The sequence below is a fragment of the Saccostrea echinata genome, unplaced genomic scaffold (assembly GCF_033153115.1).
Source record: "Saccostrea echinata isolate AGI-Se365-2 ecotype Australia unplaced genomic scaffold, CSIRO_AGI_Sech_v1 ptg000009l, whole genome shotgun sequence".
NCBI lineage: Eukaryota > Metazoa > Mollusca > Bivalvia > Ostreida > Ostreidae > Saccostrea > Saccostrea echinata.
In genome coordinates, this window is record NW_026889758.1 from 37,220,795 (window position 1) to 37,245,068 (window position 24,274).

The following is a 24,274-nucleotide window of genomic DNA, read 5'->3' on the forward strand; positions in this document are numbered from 1 at the left end:
ATAATTTTATATTAGTTCTTTTTTTCTTTTTTTCTTTTTTTTTTTCTTTTTTTTTTTTTGTTTTGTTTGTTTTTTTTTTTTTTGTTGAACGGTCTTGCCATGATTTTTAAAATTAAGAATTTCTTGTGAAATTCTTTCAAAAGGTTACTGCTCCAGCAGTTTTAATCTGATTGCAATAATCTTGCCACAAAGCGACGAAAGCAAGGACCATTATTCTATTTATTGCTGTTGCATAGTCTCCAGTGCAAGTGCTACTTTTCCTTTGTTATAAATACAAACCAGTAGAGCTACAGTCTCATCAGAGACTTCTGGTTTCTGTTATTTCCCGATCATGACAAGGAGCACATGGTGGGTGTTGTCGGTCGGCAGGGATGCTCACGCCTCCATAGCACCTGATATCACCTCTGATATTCTAAAGGTCCATGTTTGCTCTGCTCCAAAATTTGTTTTGTTTAATGGACTTTTGAGCTTAAATACTGTTCGTTATCTCCATACATTTCATCTAATTATATTCAGTGTATATCCCGGATACCATTTTGAAGCATAGAAAACTATAATTATTTTGATTATGTATTTTAGAAAGTCTTTTAGGATGTATTGATATTTTACTTTCTCAAATAGTTTTACTAATAAAAATTCTGAAACTTTTTATCCAACTTTCTATTCTATTGCTACTTCGGGAATTTTATTTAGAATGCATGTACAATTTGATAATATTACTGAAACGCAACATCCTATCTCAGGGGGAAATATTACATATAAGATACGATTTTGTATCTAAAAAGTAAGGACACCTTCAAGTTTGTAAATATAGGTAATTTAACGTATGAATGATTTTCATACTATTACCAGAAGTTAAGTTTGAGTCCGATTAACAGAAAACAAAAATTGCATGTTTAATAAAACATTTGGCGATAATATGGGGTTTTAAGGATTTGTATCTGTTCATCATAAGTAATGCAGCAATGTTCCGAAAAATAAATTCTCCTTTCTTTTCCGTAAGCGATGCCAAGGCTTCTTGAAAATGACTTAAGTACTCAATTCCATTGCTTTAGCTAGAAAATCTCAAAATAAAGGTGATGGAGAGTTGCAGATGTAAATATGCACCACATCATGCCCCAACAGGCTCTTACGTATCATTAGCATGAATGACAGTCCTTGGACAAGAAGTCCAAGGGTTACTACACTGCGCTTGGCTAGAGAAAATTCGACCTCATCATCTGAAAAACAGGCATTTAAAAGTGGCAAAGATCTTTCTTTCGCTCAGTCTCGAGATTGATGAACCTATTGCATCGTAGAAATCAAGCTGCAACTGTTGTGCATGACGGTCTTGCACGCTGTAATTAGATGGCCGGGGTGGGGGGTGTTTTAACAGTCATGTGTTACTTTCTAAAGTTAAAAGATAATCATTTAACATTTTTATCAAATCCCTGATGTTTTTAAATCGAGTTTTACCTTATGTAGTCATTTTTGAAAATCATTAGATTAAAAATTCAAATATTTGTAGATCACCGATTGTTGCGTTTCTTTTGCGTTTCAGTTTATAAGTGAAAAATGTGTTATGGGTAGTTGAATTTTTTTTTAATTTTAAATTTTTCCTGGAATCGTTTGTGCATTGAAGGGCTTAAATTTTTCGTTTGAATGGAACATTTTGTTCTTTCTTATAGAACGTCGTTTGTTACACAATGACACGCCCATTTCTTTAAAAACAAGAAAGCAATATTCGTCGCAATGTTTTATCACACTCCACTCTCTATTCGACTAGCAATGCGAGTTTTGCTGAAAAGGGGATTTTCTAAAGTTATTGTTTGAAACCTTAAAAAATCTTTTTGGACTTAATTGTCATACAGATTTTTCAATGTTTTTTGGCAACATCACATTTTTTTCTGTTTCGCTCCAGACATGGTGCAAACATTTTTTTCAACATGACCATAAATTGATCAAACAAGAGTCACTTCAGTCTAAATTTAAAGCTCAGTACAGAGAATATTATCAGGGAAGTCTTTATTTCCAACGTAAACCATTACTATTTATTTAATAGATCCTCGAAAAATATAATTTTTCATAATGTCACAAAAAGATGTTGCACTCCTGACATTTTAGCATCATTTTTTGGCGTAACTTTTTTTGACTTAAGTTATCAATGAGATATTTGGCAGGCATTTAGCCAATATCAAAAGCCATATGCTGAGTCATACAAATTTATTCTCATCGCCTGCATTTTTAGTGCAGGTTGATTAACTATGTGCCGTGTCATTTTTTTTAATTCACCAAGATGCATTTAAGCGCAGAAAATTTCCTCAAATGCGCAAATAATCCTTATTTAACCTCCCAACTCAAAACTACACAACATCACGGAAATAAAGCTCGGCTGTATTAAAATCAACCGATACATTTCCATGGTTTTAATATTTTTTACCTTAAGAACTCAACAACATGGATTACACAGTGATGTATATTTCTTGGTTTCACGATGCAATTAAAAATAATAACATTAATGTCTTCTTACATTAATGGGAAACTTTGACAAAAAACGAAATAATAAGAAATACACTAAACAAAGTCAGTCCTTTGTATACACTCTGCACCAAAGCAGGCGAAAACTGTAATTTGAATGCCATGTATATCATATTCACTTTTTGAACAACTATCATCTTTACAAAATCAAAACGAACTATAGACTTCGTATATGTTCTACATTGTTTACAGATATGAGCAATACTTCTTTAATATACAAAAGAACTCGAACACTGGACTGACCAATTATACCACACTCATTGCTGAAAAACTTAACATTTATGTCAAATTATATAAAAACAATTAATGTATACAAGTTCAATAAAATGTAAAATATATATCACTGTAAAAATTGTGTTTAGGAAATAAACACTTCTATTACATGTTTAGATCTAAACGTGTATAGTATTGTGTTTAACAACTAAACACTTAATATGTCTTAACGTTTTATATCTAAACGCGTTTAGAAATTAAACACGTTTTACTGTAGAGTGCAGAGGAAAATAATATTAAATGTCATTAAAACATATATATTTATATCAGTATAGATTTTCTAAAACTTGAACAATTTTGTTTTTCTAAGTAATGTAAAATATCAGTGATAGTGTACTTTTACTACAATCTGGCTTTATTTCCTACAGGTACTGTCACCCCTACTAATGTGTTCGGAACATTTTATTTTTCGGTGTTCTGCAAATAATAAAATCCGACGAATTCCCAGTAGCTCTCACAGTAGCTCTGATGAGATCTAGCGAGACTACAACGAGATAAGGTAAATTATTCACGGAAATTAATGTGGCTAGGAAGTGACTAGCACGTGGAGACATGGTAAACAGAAAAGTTGTCTTGCGTTTCATTTTTCACCACTGAATAATATATGTAAAAATGTATTTCAATCTCTCTTGAATTCATTCAAACGTCAATAAGTATTCTTCATTTGCATTATTTTCTGCACTTATGTATTAAAATTTCTTTTTGGACAAACATGCTTGCATATGAAATGGGACTATATTTTTTGGCGTCAGAGTATACATGTAGCAAATGGGGTACCAATATAGCTTTTGAATGAGTTGAATTCCACTGTGGGTTACTACGGATACTACAGGAACTTCACGCTTGAAAAAAAAAAAACAAGGCGATCGAAAAGGCACAAAGGACATTTTTTTTTCATGCATTTGCATGCTTTTCCGTGCTGTCCATTTTTATTCTATTATTTCCATGCTCACCATTACAAACAATTCATTTGTAACACGTTTAATAAACGTGGAATTCTAGGTTTCTCAAAGTCATACTGTAACTAAGGCGATTTTTCGTCTGCATTCCTTTGTTATACTATCGGTGAATACAATTGTCAGGTGGATTCCCTGACCAAAACAGATGATCACGGGTATTGTAATATGAAAAAAAACTTTGTTATCCATTTAACTGTTTAAATGCCTAAGGGATGCTGCTCGTTTTCCTTAACCTTGAAGCGCTAGTGTTCTGAAAATAGTACATTTTTTATATGCATTTTCTAGTTAACGACAGAGCAACATATTACAAACGCCCATGGCATCTTCCATAGTTTCTACTCTTTGTATTTTTTCATATAAACATTTTTTTTAAATTTTTTTTTTTTTTTTTTTTTTTTTTTTTTTTTTTTTCCAATCCTTTTGATATCGATCATACAGTGAAGCGCATTGAAGTGGTAAAATTCTCCGTTTGAATGGGACGTTTTGAGCTTTCTTTAGAACGTTGATTGCCATATAATGACAGGCCTATTTCTTTAGAAAGTAAAAACATCGCTCAAGTTCAAGTTCAAGTTCTTTATTTCTTTGCGTCATACGACACATCAGATTACATATATAAACATATATACAATACTGTAAAATATAACAATATGAGAGTGAGCATAATCAATAAATAGCAAGTAAACTATGTAGGACGTGTTTTCTAACAGGCAACTGTAATTATGAAATACTTAAAAATTTACAAATGTTTCATTCTTCTAGTGGAAGCTTGATATAAATATTTTCCAAGGTTACAAAGTTCCTTTATATTTTGTATACTTAGAAGTTGAATTAATTTCCAAACACTGGATTTCTTATAATAATACTTTTTCAAATACTTAGATCTAAGGTCATGATAAAAAGGACATTGTAAAATAAAATGAAATTCGTCTTCGATAACATTCAAAGAGCACATTTTACATAATCTGTTTTTTTCTAATTTCATTAACATATCTACCAGTTTCAACATTTAGATTATGTGCAGATAGTCTAATTCTAGCAATTTGTATTTTGTACATATAATTAATAGGTTTACGCAAGTAATATTGTATACCAAAATTATCAACCAAATGTTGGTATAACGGGCTACGGGCATTGCTACAAATATTAGAAATCATAGTATGATTATTCACCTCAAGGAATCTTTGTTTTACTAACATGTAAGTATTATCATTGAAATCTGCATCAAATATATAGCCAAGTCCCAGTTTATTAAGTTCATTTTGAATATCTCTGATCCAACTATCATTATTCCTTAATCTTTCTTCCAAGCATGATTTTAGTAGAATATTTTGTGTCCCCTTTAGTTTCAAAAAATATTTTATAATTTTCAATTTTCTAGATTCCTTCATAGGCATTCTTCCAAGTTCGAAATACACAAGATTGTTACAGGCACTTTTTTTTAAACGAAGTAACTTTTTACAAAAGAGACTTTGTATTTTTTCTACATCTGGAGCTTTATGAAATCCCCACACCTCTGCTCCATAATTAAGAATACTACATACATACATTTCAAAAAGTGATATTTGAGTTTCGACATTAAAATCAAAGTTGCAGAATTTTTTGTTCAACGCATAAAATGCTTTTCTTCCCTGTTCAGCTACGTGCTTTTGAGTTATATTAAATTTACCATTATAATTGAAACACATTCCTAGATAACTGAATCTATCTACTATTTCAAGTTTTCCATTGTAAACCCATTTTTCTTCATTTCGTAAACTTCTACCATTTCTAAAAACTAAAATTTTGGTTTTATCTGTATTAACTTCAAGACCCCATTTCTTATTATAAGTACTTAATTCATTCAATAATGTTTGAAGTGACATTGGTGAGTCTGCAATAAGTACCATATCATCTGCATACATCAATAAAAAAATGGAAATTAACTGCAGTTCAACATAAGGACAATTGTTTTCTAAAAAATGCATCTCACAATCATTAACATATAATGAAAACAATAGAGGTGATAAAACCTCCCCCTGCAGTAAGCCCACATTATTTTCAAAATACTCCGACAGCATACCATTGAACTTCACACATGATTTCACACTAGCATATAATGATTTAATAATATTGAACATTTTGCCTGTTATACCTTGTTTAACTAATTTACACCACATTTTAGCTCTATCAATTAGATCAAATGCTTTTCGATAATCTATAAAACAGCAATATAGTCGGCCACCCTTTTTCTGCAAAAATTTATTAACTAATGTTTGTAGTACAAATATTGCATCAACCGTACTATTTCCAGGTTTAAATCCAAACTGCGCGTCTGTAATAACATTATTCAAACTATCCCATTCTAGCAGCCTAGCATTTAAAATGGAAGTGAATAGCTTACCTAAACAACTAATTAAAGTAATGCCTCTATAATTATTTGCATCATTACGATCACCCTTTTTAAAAACTGGTATTATACAACCCTTAGACCATTCACTAGGAAAAAACCCTGAATTAAATATTGAGTTGAAAAGTTTTGTTATGATGGGTAGTAATGAATTTTTACATTCTATCAGTAACTCGTTAAGGATAAGGTCCTCACCACAGCTCTTATTTCGTTTTAGTTTACCAATTGCTTTTATAATTTCATTTTCGGAAATTTCAACTTCAAATTCCTCAAAAATAGCATCGTTTACATCAGACTCAACATTTCCATTTGATGTGTTTATGTCATTCTCATAGTTGTTCAAGTTTTTAAAATGATCAAAAAACTGATCTAGCGTTATATCACTTGCACTGTTTTTAGTTTTGCATTTAGAAAAATATCTAAAAAATTGTTTGGGATTGTATTTCTTTAAAAAATCTAACATATTACCTTCATAGCGTTTGTATTGTCTTTTAAGCCTATACTCATACTTTTTGTACAGATGTTTCTTATATACCAACATTCTATGATTCTCCACAGTTTTACAAAAATTGAAATCACGCAATGCTGATTTATACTCTAAATAAAGTTTTCTACAGTTTTCATTAAACCATGGTTTATCTTCCTTATTACATTTTTGACCATTCATTGCCTTTTGGTATGAACTATATTTTACATTACATCTGGGTAGGACAATATTATTTACAACATTACAAAATTCATTGACACACACATCTACATCACCTTGACTTTCTAAGTTCTTATTTGCTATTTCAGACAGTTTACCAATATTTTCATCTAAATCGTTAATAACATAATTTACATTTTGTGCATTCCATTTCACCGAAGTACTATATGACCTAGAACATTGAACATAATTATACTCATGTGACCCATGTCTTGTAAAATTTGAATTTAAAACGAACGTGATTGGACAGTGGTCAGACAAATGTGTAAATGTACCTGAATTGAAATCAACAACTTTGTCAAAATATTGATAATGTATTAATACGTAATCAATGAGACTACAACCATTGTGATTATAAAAAGTGAAATTTCCCTGAATGTCCCCTTTATGTCTACCATTAACAATGCGCATACCAGATGATTTACACAGTGATTCTAATTTCCTACCAAAGGTGTTGACTTGTGTATCCATTTTATTACGACAAACAAAGTTACCATCACATTCATAATCAAAGGTGCTTAACAAGTTACCCATTTCCTTAGTTAATACATCGTTTTGAATAAAATCATCTCTCACACCTATTCTTGCATTGAGATCACCGGAAATAATAACAATACCCTGATCTTTATATTTATATATCGATTCTTCTAAGCAATAATACAGATCTAATTCGTCTAACCTGTTATTATAAAAAGTACTATTTTCCGGGGGAATGTAACAAAAGGCAAATAAAAATGGTATATCGCCGGTAGTTAGTTTTACCCAAATAATGCTGTCATGAATATTTTCTAATACCGACACTACATTTTTTAAGTGATATTTGTACAAAATAACTATACCACCACCTAAACCAACAGATCTGGGGTAAACATATTTACAAAACCCAGGTAAATTAGGAATATGTTCATCATTTATCCAACATTCACACAAGAAAACAATATCATGGTTTTTAATGATTGATAGGAAAGAGTCGTCGCTCAGTTTATCCAACAAGCCTTTCCCAATGTTCCAGGAGATTATTGAAACATTAGACAGTTCACTCTCGGCGCCCCCCTATCTGGCTTGATTGTCATTGACTGCCACACTTGAATTGACGCGATCACTCTCACCTGTACCCTGAGCACTTAACTGTACTTCGTAATCCATGAAATCTTCTCCACCGTCACACGGGTTGTAAAGCTCACCGTTTACTATGAGTTTGTCACGTACAAGTTTTACACGATTGCCCTCCTCTCGTAATCTTTTTACTTCAGGTAGAAGTTGTTTTCTACGATCTTCTATTTTAGCTGGAAATTGCTCCCGTATCCCGTATGGTTTATTTTTCAGCATGTAGCCTCGGTCCTTTACCATATCCCGTTCTTTGTTGTAAAGAAATCGTGCCACAATCGGGCGATTTTTTCCCCTGATGTGCTTACCAAATCGATGCACGTTTCCGAACTGAATATAATGCCCAATTCCTAATTCATACTGTAGGAAATCTCGTAGCTTTGCTTCATTGTCTTCATTGTTAGTTTCACCCCCTAGGCCCGAGAACACAAGATTGCTTTTCATAGACCTCCATTGTAGATCGCTAACTTGGTCACTCATCTCGTCGCGATCTCGCCTTATGTTCTCTAGATTCCGGCTCATGAGTTCAATCATTTTCTCTTGTCGTTTCATTTCTTTGCCCAGGTTTTCAACATCTACAGTTTTTCTTACTTTGTTGAGATCTTCAATCTGCTGGGCCATGAAGTTCAGAGAATCACCTTGTTGCCCAGAGACTTTTTCAAGAGATAACATCCTGTTGTCTATTTTTGAAATGTCCTTGTTAATTTTGTCTAACTCCGACTCAATTTTGTCCAGCTTATTCAATTTTTCTAACACTGAGTCAAGTTTTTTATTCGTTTCAAGGACCATTTCTTTAATTTCGTCAACGTTTTCCGTACCTACTTTATTCGCCTCTTTTGGTGTTGACGTGTTTGCATTAGGTACAAAGTTAGACCTTGGTGTGCCATACAGAACATTGTTGGCTGTGTTTAGAATATTACTGAGAAAAGACGTATTTGGTGTTCTGCTCCTGTCAGCGCTCACTGAACTGTCGTCATTGCTATCATTGTCATTATTTGTTGGACTTTGAAACGCACCAATGAGTTCAGCCTTCCTTTTTTTTCGATCTGGTTTTAGACTTAAGCATTTTTAATCCTTTAATCTAATGAATTAAGATAAATCACAGTGAGAATCTTGGTCTATACATCCATATAACAAAGAAATAGAACACACACAATACTGGAACATAGAAAAACAACTCATGAACCTCGGGACCGAAAATAACACGTCCGTACGCCTCGACGGTCACTCACTACGCTCAAATGGTTCATTCGAATACCTGTAGAACAGGTATTCGATAAATATAATAGCCAATCAAATTGACAGTCTATACATAAACACCAAGTAAACACGTGTTCGACCGATACATGTGTTGTGGTAACTCCAATAAACAGGATGAATTCACAATTATGCAATACGCGTTATTTACAAAATCGGGGTCTCTAACTCTTTCTTCTAACTTTATAAAATCTCCTTTTCAGTTTAATTCATGTTACTAGTCGCAGAGAGTGGGGTTACCTAAAGCATTACGACGATTATTTCTTTCTCATTTCTAAAGAAATAGGTGTGTCATTCTGTAAGTAACCATCGTCTTCCCATAGAGGTGGGTAGATGGAATAATGTTGAAAGAAATGAAATAGTGTGCTATTTATGTAATAATAATCAAATTGGAGACGAATTTCATTACTTACTGGAATGTAATGTATTTTGTAATATTCGAAAAGATTTTCTGTTAAAGAAATACTATGTACATCCAAATATTATAAAATTCTGTAATTTAATGACAAATACTGACCCAGCATTCTTAAGAAAATTGTGTATATTTATCATCAAAATTTTTGACACTGTCTGTCCTCCTGTAATCTCTGCTCGTCCATGATTATTGTAAATACGTATATATGTACCTCTTGTACAATTCATATGGTTTTTGAGAGAATAAATGAATGAATGAATGTAGCGGGATTCTCCATGGGCCGTCTAATGTGGCGACTCCGCCACCGTTAAATTCCCTAGCGCCACAGTTAAAAAATCAGCGCCATGGTTCCGCCACAGTCAAAATTTTAGCGCCACAGCAAGATCATTGTATTCAGTAAGATAAATATAAAAAAATTATATATCAAATGAACATCCAAATTATGTACCGATTTTCATTTTTTTAATGCTTAACCGTTAATTTACTTGTTAATTATGGTCGATAACTTTGTAGTACTTTTTGACTGATGAGTGGATTTTTTTGTTTGCAAGAGAATTTATACTGTTTACCATAATAAGAATTTAACTCCATTTTATTGCACTGCACTACAATGCAATGTCATTCAATAAAATGAAGTCCTTTTTTGTTTTACATTATGATATTGAAAATAAGGTGTTAATCAACATATTTTCTAATATATTTTTATTTTTTAAAAAAGTTTTGAAAAACAGACTGGATGGAATATTTTCATTCACATTTTCTTATATGATTGTTCTTTTTCATACGAATCTAAATTAACAATGCAGTTATAATGTCGAAGGATTTTTCGACAATTTTTTTTATTGCTGTTTTAATATTTCATGCAACGCCTAGTTTGGGTATATGAAAGATTGAAAAAGAGAGAAATCTCGTGTTTGACTGGTGAGTGTAAATTTTGAGAGTGATGCAGATAAGCACCAGGAAGGATAAACAGAATATATTCTGATAACAGTACATACAGCTAAGTTCTCATCAAAGAACAGTTACTTTTGCTGATTTTTTTTTACTGATAACAGTACATACAGCTACATGTAAGTTCTCATCAAAGAACAGTTACTTTTGCTGATTTTTTTTTTATTGAAAGACTGATAAGGATATATGCGAAACATCCCGAGAAAAATTGGAGTGTCGAGTGAAGTTCTTTAATTGCAAGCTAATTAATTTTGCTTTTAAATAAAAATATAACTGTCCTACATGTACAATACATTGCATTGTAATGCTTGATGTACTGTCTAATGAAAACATACTTGGTCAATTTTTATTATTAGGCAAAACAGTGAAAAAATTATAAACTTTCCTGTTTGACTGATGAGTGAATATTTTGAGCCTCAAACAAAGCGCCGATAACTTTGTAGAACAATCAAAGACGCTTTTCAATACTGCTTAGCAGTACTTGTTTAGTGAGATAAGCTCACACTAAGTCCTTTACACGCGGTATTACCCGCAACCGTTATTTACTCTGACTTTAACACATGGTCATTTTTGTCTCTCTAACGTCTTATATATAGTATACAAGCCTGTTACTCGTTAGCATTGCTTAAACATTTACATAATATAAAGCAAAAATCAATGATCGTTTTATCTACGTTGTTCAAAGGGACATAATTTGAGTTATCGAACTTCCAAACAAAACTTACATTATGCAAATTTCCAAATAAACATTCAATCACAAGGACAAATTGTATATAAGCTGTCTTTGAAGGGTGGATGGTGGGTAATATTTTTAATACATTGACAAGTAAAATAATTGTGCTTGTTTAAATACAAGTAGAATTGCACCATACTGCACTCTACTGCAATACAATGCCATACATTGTGCTGCCTGCCAAATTGTCCAATCAAAATTAACTTTATCATTTTTTTTCTTAATTGAATTTAAAAACTTATTGAAAACACACATTTTTTTTCATTTTATGCTTTGAAAAAAAAAAAAGGTTTCAAAAACAGACTATAGAGCATTTCTTTTATTCTCATATTCTTAAATATTTGTTTTCTTTGATATGAATCAAAATTAACAATCAGTAATTAAGTTGAAGGACTTTCGCAAAGTTACGTGTTACTGTTGTTTTTTTTTTTTATCGAATGACTAGTTTGAGTATGCGTAAAAGATCCAAAAGAAATGAACACTCCTTTTTGACTGATGAGTGGATTTTTTTGTTTGCAAGAGAATTTATACTGTTTACCATAATAAGAATTTAACTGCATTTTATTGCACTGCACTACAATGCAATGTCATTCAATAAAATGAAGTCCATTTTATTTTTACATTATGATATTGAAAATAAGGTGTAAATTAACATATTTTCTAATATATTTTTATTTTTTAAAAAAGTTTTGAAAAACAGACTGGATGGAATATTTTCATTCACATTTTCTTATATGATTGTTCTCTTTCATACGAATCTAAATTAACAATGCAGTTATAATGTCGAAGGATTTTTCGACAATTTTTTTTATTGCTGTTTATTATTTTATGCAACGCCTAGTTTGGGTATATGAAAGATTGAAAAAGAGAGAAATCTCGTGTTTGACTGATGAGTGTAAATTTTGAGAGTGATGCAGATAAGCACCAGGAAGGATAAACAGAATATATTCTGATAACAGTACATACAGCTACATGTAAGTTCTCATCAAAGAACAGTTACTTTTGCTGATTTTTTTTTTACTGATAACAGTACATACAGCTACATGTAAGTTCTCATCAAAGAACAGTTACTTTTGCTGATTTTTTTTTTATTGAAAGACTGATAAGGATATATGCGAAACATCCCGAGAAAAATTGGAGTGTCGAGTGAAGTTCTTTAATTGCAAGCTAATTAATTTTGCTTTTAAATAAAAATATAACTGTCCTACATGTACAATACATTGCATTGTAATGCTTGATGTACTGTCTAATGAAAACATACTTGGTCAATTTTTATTATTAGGCAAAACAGTGAAAAAATTATAAACTTTCCTGTTTGACTGATGAGTGAATATTTTGAGCCTCAAACAAAGCGCCGATAACTTTGTAGAACAATCAAAGACGCTTTTCAATACTGCTTAGCAGTACTTGTTTAGTGAGATAAGCTCACACTAAGACCTTTACACGCGACATTACCCGTAACCGTTATTTAGGCCTTTCAACTAATTTTTCAAGTTGCACAGATGGTAAAAACCATTTTATAGATAGATCTGTAGGTACATGAAATTCTCAAAAAAGATAGTAAACTATACATACATTTAATTAAATCCCAAAAAAATTAATTGTTAATATTTGATTTGTACGATGTTGTGTTTTAAGGACAGGTAACTCAAGTGTAAAAAACGACCAGCAAAGTGCCGATTTATGAGTTATCGTTTATAGGAATGACATATAGCCTGCTTCAGCTGGTATTGTTATGTACACAATAGGTTTCCTAATATTCTTCGGTACACAAAAGGGTTGACCAAAACAAGGGGAATGCCTTCACTCTCCATGAAATAACGGGATCAAATGAATCGGGAACGGACTATATTCAAGATTTATAACTCTCTCCGACAGTTGTCATGTAGAAGAAAATTTAATGCCATGTATTTTACGTGTGCATTGTTGTGCTTCATCTATAAAGATATATATTTCTACAATTAAATGCATCAATAAATTATCTTATTCATTTTACTAAGCACGAAGAAGAACGATCAAATATAAAAATTTAATCAGGTCAAAATTAAGAAGGGGGGTTGATTTCACTTTATATTTTTATTAAAAATTTCACTTAAATATTATTGTGCAGTGTCGGTAACTACATTATAAATAAGTTAAACATTTGTGTTAAATTTTCAAACCACCGGATTCCGCTGACAGTGAAGAAACAGTTGGAAAATTGCTAAAACCTAACATGCTTAGAAACAGTTAGCTTCCTCGGACCCGCTGTAAACAAGATCCGGTAATCGGTTATCGTTCTTTTCATCGAACCCTAGCGGCAGTTGAAAGGCCTACGTTATTTACTCTGACTTTAACACATGGTCATTTTTGTCTCTCTAACGTCTTATATATAGTATACAAGCCTGTTACTCGTTAGCGTTGCTTAAACATTTACATAATATAAAGCAGAAATCAATGATCGTTTTATCTACGTTGTTCAAAGGGACATAATTTGAGTTATCGAACTTCCAAACAAAACTTACATTATGCAAATTTCCAAATAAACATTCAATCACAAGGACAAATTGTATATAAAAGCTGTCTTTGAAGGGTGGATGGTGGGGAATATTTGTTAATACATTGACAAGTAAAATAATTGTGCTTGTTTAAATACAAGTAGAATTGCATCATACTGCACTCTACTGCAATACAATGCGATACATTGTGAGGCCTGCCAAATTGTCCAATCAAAATTAACTTACTAATAGTCATTTTTTTTTCTTAATTGAATTTAAAAAACTTATTGAAAACACACATTTCTTTCATTTTATGCTTTGAAAAAAAAGGTTTCAAAAACAGACTACAGAGCATTTCTTTTATTCTCATATTCTTAAATATTTGTTTTCTTTGATATGAATCAAAATTAACAATCAGTAATTAAGTTGAAGGACTTTCGCAAAGTTAAGTGTTACTGTTTTTTTTTTTTTATCGAATGACTAGTTTGAGTATGCGTAAAAGATCCAAAAGAAATGAACGTCACTCCGTTTTGACTTATGAGTGGATTTTTTTGTTTGCAAAAGAATTTATACTGTTTACCATAATAAGAATTTAACTGCATTTTATTGCACTGCACTACAATGCAATGTCATTCAATAAAATGAAGTCCATTTTTTTTTTTTACATTATGATATTGAAAATAAGGTGTAAATTAACATATTTTCTAATATATTTTTTAAAAAAGTTTTGAAAAACAGACTGGATGGAATATTTTCATTCACATTTTCTTATATGATTGTTCTCTTTCATACGAATCTAAATTAACAATGCAGTTATAATGTCGAAGGATTTTTCGACAATTTTTTTTATTGCTGTTTATTATTTTATGCAACGCCTAGTTTGTAGAACAATCAAAGACGCTTTTCAATACTGCTTAGCAGTACTTGTTTAGTGAGATAAGCTCACACTAAGACCTTTACACGCGATATTACCCGTAACCGTTATTTACTCTGACTTTAACACATGGTCATTTTTGTCTCTCTAACGTCTTATATATAGTATACAAGCCTGTTACTCGTTAGCGTTGCTTAAACATTTACATAATATAAAGCAGAAATCAATGATCGTTTTATCTACGTTGTTCAAAGGGACATAATTTGAGTTATCGAACTTCCAAACAAAACTTACATTATGCAAATTTCCAAATAAACATTCAATCACAAGGACAAATTGTATATAAAAGCTGTCTTTAAAGGGTGGATGGTGGGGAATATTTTTAATACATTGACAAGTAAAATAATTGTGCTTGTTTAAATACAAGTGGAATTGCACCATACTGCACTCTACTGCAACACAATGCGATATATTGTGATGCCTGCCAAATTGTCCAATCAAAATTAACTTATTTTTTTTTTCTTAATTGAATATAAAAACTTATTGAATACACACATTTTTTTTTCATTTTATGCTTTGAAAAAAAAGGTTTCAAAAACAGACTATAGAGCATTTCTTTTATTCTCATATTCTTGAATATTTGTTTTCTTTGATACATGTATGATTCAAAATTAACAATCAGTAATTAAGTCGAAGGACTTTCGCAAAGTTACGTGTTACTGTTTTTTTTAAAATATTTTTTTACCTTAAGAACTCAACAACATGGATTACACAGGATGTACATTTCTTGGTTTCACGATGCAATTAAAAATAATAAAATTAATGTCTTCTTACATTAATGGAAAACTTTGACAAAAAATGAAATAATAAGAAATACACTAAACAGAGTCAGTCCTTTGTATACACTCTGCACCATAGCAGGCGAAAACTGTAATTTGAATGCCATGTACATCATATTCACTTTTTGAACAACTATCATCTTTACAAAGTAAAATCAAAACGAACTATAGACTTCGTATATGTTCTACATTGTTTACAGATATGAGCAATTCTTCTTTAATATACAAAAGAACTCGAACACTGGTGACCAATTATACCACACTCATTGCTGAAAAACTTAACATTTATGTCAAATTATATAAAAACAATTAATGTAGTATACAAGTTCAATAAAATGTTAACTATATACTGCTGGATTGTTTATACTTTAAATTCATATATGCATTTTGAATAGTAGTAAATTATAACACAATATCAACAGTTCAATCTTTCTTATTCACTCATATACGTGGAAATTTGTGGTCAGTAGAGTAGAACCATTCACCAATAAAGTTTATATACATATATGATATAAATCATGAAAACACATGCTATCCAAATCATGCGTTTTTGGTTAATTTTCATTCCAAAAGGCTCGAGAATAACAATATTCGCCGGAGTAGCTAAAAAAAGACAGTTTGTGACCAAAAGCTGACTTGCCATGCTCTCTCTCTCTCTCAAAAAAAAAAAAATAAAAATAAAAATAAGTAAATAAATAAAATCGATACCGAGTCCGTAATTTACTATTTGTTAATCTAGAGAATAAAACATTTTGCACTAGGTACAAAATGTCGATGAACCATGTTTGTGTATTGAGTTTGAAATTCTATAGTCTTGTTTATGAGATGAGATGATGCTTTTTATTTCATAATATGTAGATTACAGAGAATTTCATGGAAATAATTCGACTGATTGTAGACCTCTTGTTCTACCGAAGATTCAGAAAATATCTAAATGTTTTCTTAAACTGTATCTTTTAAACATACTTAGTATTTTTGGAATTTTATTTTGGATTTGATGTTAATAAATTGGAATGCATGGACTATTTTTTAAAGGATACATTATTTTTGTTGTTCCTGAGATATCTATCCACACACCGAAAGACTTTATTCATTTGTAAACTATAAGATCAACGTTTCATTTGAAAATTGCTTTTTGGGTTCAGCGTTCAGTAGAAAAGCAAATGACATACTATGATCAAAATTCAGCGCAGCGGAACTGATGATAAAGACCGTTGCACTTAGAGCCTTACATTTATGTGTTATCAATTCATTCTTCAAATCAATTTGAAATGTTATTTGTAAACCTTTTTCTTTTGTGTTATGTTTTGGAATATTCCTTTGTCAAGTTAGCCTTAGCAGTCGTGCAGATATATCGTGAATCTGCCGGTGGAGTGCAATGAAAATATACATTCTGGTTTTCTGTCGAAAATGCCATATTTGGATTGGTTTTATCTTTCATAGGAGCGGTCTTCCTATCAGAGGAGTGACAGATTTTCACCATAACACCTATTGCAATAATCAAACCGGCTAGGGCACCAAATACGCCACCGAGGATAGCTACATTGATACTTGTCTGAAAAACAAAAAAGAGATGAATGTAAATTGCAAGTATTGGACATTTGCGGAATAGCTGACAATGGACTACAAACTTCAGACTTCGGACTTTAAATAAGGGGAACATTCAAAGTGTAGAAATTATTAATCACCTTTTTATTTCTTTTATGGCAAATTCAAATCATGATTATCGAACGAACTGCAAACTTCTGTGACATTTATAAATAGGAATAAATGAGGAACATTAAGTTTACTTTTATGTTTCACTCACAGAAGTCACACCGAGAGCCTAAAATAGTACGGAACGTTTTTGCTTAGAAAACATTGTATGTCCCACTAATTTATACGCACGATGTAAGAATTTGAGTTACTAGTAGATAAAACTTTTGTTTATCTATTTATTAGATTTACTTAATTATTCTTTAATTTATTTTTTAAATTAATTAGTAAATATTATTTGGTATTATTTATTTGGACTGTATATTTTAACACCCCCACCCCACCCCCGTAGAAAGAAAAAAAAAGGAAACAGTGCCCTAATGTATATCGAATTTGAACTGAATAGAGATATTCATTTGACTTTGTAAGAAACATGGATGTAGATTCCTGATCTTATATTATCTAGAAATATAGTGATTTTTTTGCTAATAGATGTGAGCCGCCCTTTATATACAGAGTATCCGAACATAATTTTTTACTATTTATTTAATATTAAAATGATCATTTTAGAGCCAGTAGATATAAAGTGAAATCCTCCTGTGCAAATGTACTGACTTTTTTTTAGTGCTACCCCCCTCCCCCCCCCCCCCAATATGGGATTTCGAGTTTAGATAATTCTCTGTTTGTTGATAAAGATTTAAGTTAACCCCCAACCCCCACCCCACACACACACCCTGACGCACACTTTCACAATCGATGCTACGGTGCTGAAACCATTACATGCACGGATTATATGAAATATCTTGAGAAGATTTTGGTATTTACAACATTCTTTTTCATTAAGAATTGAGAAAAAAGAGCCAAAATCATTACAAGGCATATTTTTGTCTCCGAGAAAAAGCTTTTATTTATTCATTAAATTTGGTTTCGAAATTATCCATCGTGTTTATATGAAATAATACATTTTAAGTATCAGTGCTTCTACAGAAAGTTAAAGCAAATGCATTCCACGCAGTTCATAATCTTATAAATAAATAAATAAAAATAGCCAAGTAAAGAAAAATGGACAGGCATGATGCAACTAGGGCCCAAAACGTGCAGTACCCGTAATTGATGGAACGTCCTAAGTTTGTAACAGATATTCCTCATTGAACCTCAACGGTTATTTTATTAGGGACATCGAAACTATCATGCCATACATGTTGAAATAATAACTGATAATTAAGAAAGAATACATCATATCGACTGTGTTTTTCATGGCTAAATGATACGCAAGAGTATATTCGATAGCAAATAAATAAATAAATGAATAAAATAAATTGGCCAAGATCTGGATGATTTGTACTTTTCATCTTGAGATTAAAAACAGATTTTTACTATTGACTTTTTTTCAAATTATCAACAAACCATGCGGGAAATGCATAAACTTTGATAAAGTTTTGTCATCATTGGAAGTTGTACGTTCAATATGTAAATTAAAAAAACGTACAGAATGTGAAATTTAACGTTTGTTTCAATCATTGCTGAGATTGTAGCAGGACTTGTTTGTACCTCATAATAGATGCTTTTCAGATTAACTGCCAAATATTGTTGTTATTCTGAGAATTTAGTTTAGACTTGACTCAAATGCACAATAATAGTTATTTCGAAACATTTCAAACTGTTTGAATTTATATACATCTACATATAAATAATTTTCTGCAAACTTTCTAATCATACCAATCAAAATAAGAATTTTAAAACTATCCTCCGATTAAAATTTATTAATAGTTCACATTCTTAGATGATTTGTTATAACTTGATCTTTTTCAATTTTTTATACCGGTCACTATGAAAAGTCTGCTTTTGAGTCTGAAGTCCGAAGTCCGCTGTACGCTATTTTGCAGATGTCCATTAATTGCATCTAAAAAGCGACGCTATTTTTTACATTTTCAAATTAAAAGCATTTTTTCAATTTAAATTGAAATCCTTGAAATATAATTTTTTTTAAAATGTGACAGTCTATCACATTTTCCTAGAAAATGCAGATTTTTTTTTCAATGTATGCATTAAAATACCATAACAAACAACATGAAAAAACCTAATCTGGTGAAATTGCTGAAAAATCGATCGAATTTCAAATTAATTAAAGAATTAAAATTGATTCTCAGCTTGATTCTTATTTGTCTCAGGTGGTTCATTTTTGTCAAAGAGTGTATTAAATTTTAAATAGCATGTTTAAGCTATACTGACCTCCACAAATTTCAATGGTTCAGACGTGTCTTTAACGATATTAGTTGCAACCCAAAATTCGGGGTACAGGAGAAATCTACACTGAGAAACAAATCCATCAGCATCGACAGCACTAAGAATAACGGACGAAGTACAACAGTCACCGCTGAAAAAAGTGTCAAAAATATTTATCATTATAAAAAAAGAAAGCATTTTCGACTCGGCATAATGAAAATTTTGTTTAGAAATAAAATACAAATTAGTTTGAGGAGAACTCTAACTATAAGATCTAAAGGAATGTAAGCATATATGTTTAGGGACTTTAAAAAAGTAACCAATATGACAGTCACATGTACACCCTTACACTACTTAAAATGGCTTTCAAAAAACATACACAAGTTCTGCATGTACAGGACCAGCGAAGGCCGACAAACCACTATGTGTAAGATTGACGTTTGCACTGGACACGTGTAATGACGTCAAATTTGTTCCGGTGAATTCAACGACAGCATTTCCTCTCCAACGTACATCACTACAGTTTTCAGCAGTAAATGACATATTACGACAAATATTTTCTACATTTGTAATATTGCAGGAAGGTCGTGTTGCAGAGGAAACCTTTGTAAAATAAGGGGAAAAAATTCAAGACAAAACTTTCCACAACTACCATGATAATAAAAGAGTATATAAAAAAGAAACTATTTTTTAGCATAGATTACATCTTCAAATATATTCACTAGGCCGAAGTCATGCAATCAGAGCCTTCATTGCACACATCTCCAATATAATGAATAATTTCTTAATTAGAATGTCAGCCTTCTAGCTTGGAGCAGATTACAACCCCCCCCCCCCCCTTTTCATCCTAAAAAAATATTTATGCCACGAATCATGAATCTAGATCCAATGATCTTGACGCTACCTGAGTATCATCAGATGTCCATAAATTAATGAAGACTTTCAAAGATGTAATGTACTTCTGATATACGACGAATTTAGCCTCACCATTTATTGTGAGCCAGGGGCCGTGATGTTTTGGTAAGTGGCTACTTACAGTGTATAGTAATATTTACTACCATTTACAAAAAGTTCGTGAGTAAAGAAAATATTGTCAAAGGTGTAATGTATTTCAAAGGTATGAGCAACATAGCCCCAGGCACCCTGGAACCTGAACCATGAGCCCTGAAATTCACAATTTTGGTAGAACGCATAGTGTTTATTACATTTTCAATATAAAATCAAGCCCCATCCAAAGGCCATGCAGACTCCTGGATCCAGGAGCATGAATTAAACAATTTTTATTAAAAGGCTGAGATTACTAACGTGTCTATTACTATCATGCAATTACAGTTTGCCTGCTTTATGTCCACAAGTACAGAAGAAGATTCTCAAAGGTTTTAGATATTTTTCAGTATATGACCAACTTAGCCCTGGGACTTGAACACTGGACCCAATAGCAAGGGACATGAATTTATAATTTTTATACAAGGTTATGAACGCATTGTAAACATATAAAAAGGGTTTAGATAATGAGGAGTCATCAATCTAATAAATCCTATAAATGATACGAATCGTGAACGGGGCATCGTGATTCCTAGAAACGCAAGAGGTAGGACTAGGTGTCCAAAAGGAAAACTGCAAAATTTATGTATTTTTGTGGGCGCGAATTTGCGTGCTTTAAGAAAAAAATATTGGTTTGTGGGAATTTATTTCGTGGTTGAAGAAGTGAACATTTATTGTATGAAACTTTAAAATTTCGTGGACATGAATTCGTGGGTCTCTCCATACCACGAAAACAACGAACATAAACCCCACAAAAATAAGTGATTTTCACAGTAAGTGTCCCATGTGGACCAGTCACACCCACCATGAGCTCTCTGTTTTGATCAGGTTAAGGGAGTAACCCGCAGTAAGGGTTAGCATAACAACAATGGCTTAACAATTTGTATGAAATAGGTCAGTCAGCATTCGAATTATTAATGAGTTGTATTTGCAAAAAAGGTCATTATATTGATTTTGAAATTTGCAAAATCAAACTACAGAAAGCCCTGTAACATTAACATATTCGTCAGTGGCCTGCCTCAATTTGAAAATTCATGGAACTCTAAAGATGTTTTTGCGTACTGAATAACTTTGGAGACATAAACACTATATGAAAATGACAGTGGAATTTTACTTCATGGGAAGTTGACAATTAAAAAGCTGAAGTCGTCCCGTTTGTCATATAATTAACTAAAGTTGTTTTTTTCACATAAACGTCTGTAGTCAGTTGCGTACCGAATCCTTTAGAGACATAAACACAATATGCAAGTGATAGTGGAGTAATACTACATGAATATGGTGAGTTGACATTGGAAAAGCTGAAGTAATCCCCTTTGACATATACTTTAGTTGTTTGATTCCCATAAACGTCTGTAGTCATGTCCACTGAATATCTATTTGAGAAGAAAAAAAAAGTTTCGAAAATGTAATGAAAATTCAGTGTAGGACCAAATGAGCCGTATTCGAGGTCCCATGGATTTTACAATTTAGGTACAGGGCTAAGGGTTTATTATAAACATCTAAATCATCATAATTTTTTGTATGTTTTATTTCCATAAATAGAGAAGATGATGTTCAAAGATGTGATGCATTTTCAATATTTATGGCATACTAAGCTCCATCCTAGGGCTTTCACTATGGCCCCAAGGGGTATGAATTTTTCAATTTTTGTAAAAGTTTGAGTACTCACTATAATCGAACAATTTTCCTCTTATATGCCTTTGAGTAAGAGGGAATATTTTATAAGATATAATTCTATTTCAATATATGACCAACGTAACACCATCCTGGAACCTGAAGCCAGGAACTCACAATTTTGGTAGAGGCTCATTGAATATAATAAACATGCAAACAGGTTGATGCCCAGAAGTAATGAATTTGAATATTACATTAATTTAACTCAACCCCACAGACCCCAGGCAAGACTATGAAATTCATACTTTTTGTTTCCCCTAGCCCATATTTGATCAATACATAAAATTGATTGAAATTAGTTCAGAGAAGAAGCTAAAACTAGAAATACTGTACGCACTATGCCTCACAAAATGATACCCATCCCCCCAACCCCTGTCCGATCGAAATGTAAAACAGGAGGTGCACAATGTCACTGTGTAATAAAGACTGTGTGAAAGTCACATTAAATTTTATTCACAGATAAGAGGTGGCTACCCCAAACTGTACCAAGAATGACAAAGTCCATGTTTTGCTATGGAAAACGCCAAATATCTGTCCAATAGAAACGTAAAACTGGAGGTGCACAATTGCACTACGTGATAAAGGTTCTTTAAAAGTCTCATTAAATTTTATTCAGTGGAATAGGAGTAGCTAGTTGCGGATAAGAGATGGCTACCCCAAGTGTACCATGTACGGGAAAGTCCATGTTTTGCTATAGGAAACCCCAAATATTTGTACGATAGAAACGTAAAATAGGTGGTGCACAATAACACTATGTAATAAAGAATCTGTGAAAGTCACTAAATTTTATTCAGTAGTTTAAGAGGAGTTGTGGATAAGAGATGGGTAACTCCAATACTATGGCTGTGTTCAAGCTTTGCTATGGGAAACCCCAAATATGTGTCCTATCGGAATGTGAAATAGGAAATGAACAATGCCACTATGTGAAAAGATTTTGTTCGTTTCATTAAAATCAAAATTACAGTGGTGTAAGAGGGATAATGGTTATCCCCAGTGTAACGAATAGACGGGAGGTTCGAATGTCAACGAATGACTGACGTCAGATGATGCACCGTGTACTAAAATAAAAACAAAAAATCAACCAAGTGACTCGATTGACCTATAAAGTAATGATCTGAAAAAAAGTATGAGAAAAGCAATTCAAACAATACTAATTGTAATTAGAATCAACATAAATGTATTTGAAATAAAAATATTTTATGATATTGTCTACAGATAATCATGACAAGTTTGTGAAGTAAGCAAATATTGGCATATTTTTATACACCTAAAAGAATATTTTAAAAGAATCCATGAATATTTAGAGATATTAAAACTAACCACAAATCTCTGTCTGAGATTTTGAAGACGTTCGCCTCCAAACCAGGAGAATTCGCTGACAGAGATATCAACAGTCCTGCAATAAATGAAAGTCAAAGATCATTTATTCGATGCTTATTTCCGAGATCATTAAAATAAATTCTAAAAATCAGACAAAACAATATTGCAAGTCACACTTATAAATCTCACACAATGGAAAGAGCCTCGGTTCCCCGGATTTCAAAGCTTCTAGTGACAGATTCTCCTGCAGGTATCAGATAGACAAGATTACTACTACTAACAACGTAATTCTTGTCATCGGATACGGTCACAGACACATATTTGCTGCTGCTCCCATGGTTTGTGGTAGTGTAAAACAGTTTTTCTTTTTTGAGGAGCGATAGCTCACCTGCAGCGATATAAAGTTTAACATAATTATATATTTAATTTCTGATATATATATATAATAATTGAATTTGGAACAGACTATTATATCTACCTGTGTATGGTAACATTGACAAGGTTATGTCCACTGGCTTTATCTCGAATGACAGGGAGCGCACAAACAGATGACTCTCAGAGTCTTTTCCATGTAGTTGTACTCCAGATGCCTTTATGAAAATCAGGTAATAGCTATTTATATTATTAATATCTTCATTTAGAAAGCAGACTATAGATTGACCGATTGCCTGATATTTATTTACCTTGTTTGAGAAGTTAAGGTTAAAGTCAACAAGATGCTGGAGCCTTGGCGTGCTAATAAGAAGGTTAGGTATCACCTCAAGGATGACTTTCCCTTCCCCGTCAACCAACACAAGGGAAGACACAGAATAGTTTGCTGG

The 24,274-nt window shown here is 32.0% G+C and overlaps 2 protein-coding genes across 2 annotated transcripts; both read right to left on the reverse strand.

Moving 5' to 3' along the window:
• Nucleotides 1-7,894: 7,894 nt before the first annotated feature.
• On the reverse strand, nt 7,895-8,737 carry LOC133182697 (uncharacterized). Its single transcript, XM_061317548.1, has one exon. It carries the CDS (start codon nt 8,735-8,737, stop codon nt 7,895-7,897), a length of 843 nt encoding a protein of 280 aa, XP_061173532.1.
• A 7,114-nt stretch (nt 8,738-15,851) lies between these two features.
• Nucleotides 15,852-23,523, reverse strand: LOC133183648 (uncharacterized). Its single transcript, XM_061318581.1, has 4 exons — nt 23,454-23,523; nt 19,795-20,018; nt 19,422-19,566; nt 15,852-17,049 (listed from the first exon to the last, which is right to left on the reverse strand). The coding sequence occupies exons 2-4, from the start codon at nt 19,956-19,958 to the stop codon at nt 16,795-16,797; spliced, it is 564 nt and encodes a 187-aa protein (XP_061174565.1). The 5' UTR covers nt 19,959-20,018; nt 23,454-23,523; the 3' UTR covers nt 15,852-16,794.
• Between the last annotated feature and the right edge of the window lie 751 nt (nt 23,524-24,274).

What these genes read in the sequence shown, in the direction of transcription:
- LOC133182697 (XM_061317548.1), bottom strand. Translation starts at nt 8,737, where the DNA reads ATGGTCCTTGAAACGAATAAAAAACTTGACTCAGTGTTAGAAAAATTG.
- LOC133183648 (XM_061318581.1), bottom strand. Translation starts at nt 19,958, where the DNA reads ATGTCATTTACTGCTGAAAACTGTAGTGATGTACGTTGGAGAGGAAAT. An exon ending in CCTGTACATGCAGAACTTGT is followed by an intron (nt 19,567 to 19,794) that starts GTATGTTTTTTG and finishes CACTTTTTTCAG; the next exon opens with CGGTGACTGTTGTACTTCGT. An exon ending in AACCATTGAAATTTGTGGAG is followed by an intron (nt 17,050 to 19,421) that starts GTCAGTATAGCT and finishes TTTGTTTTTCAG; the next exon opens with ACAAGTATCAATGTAGCTAT.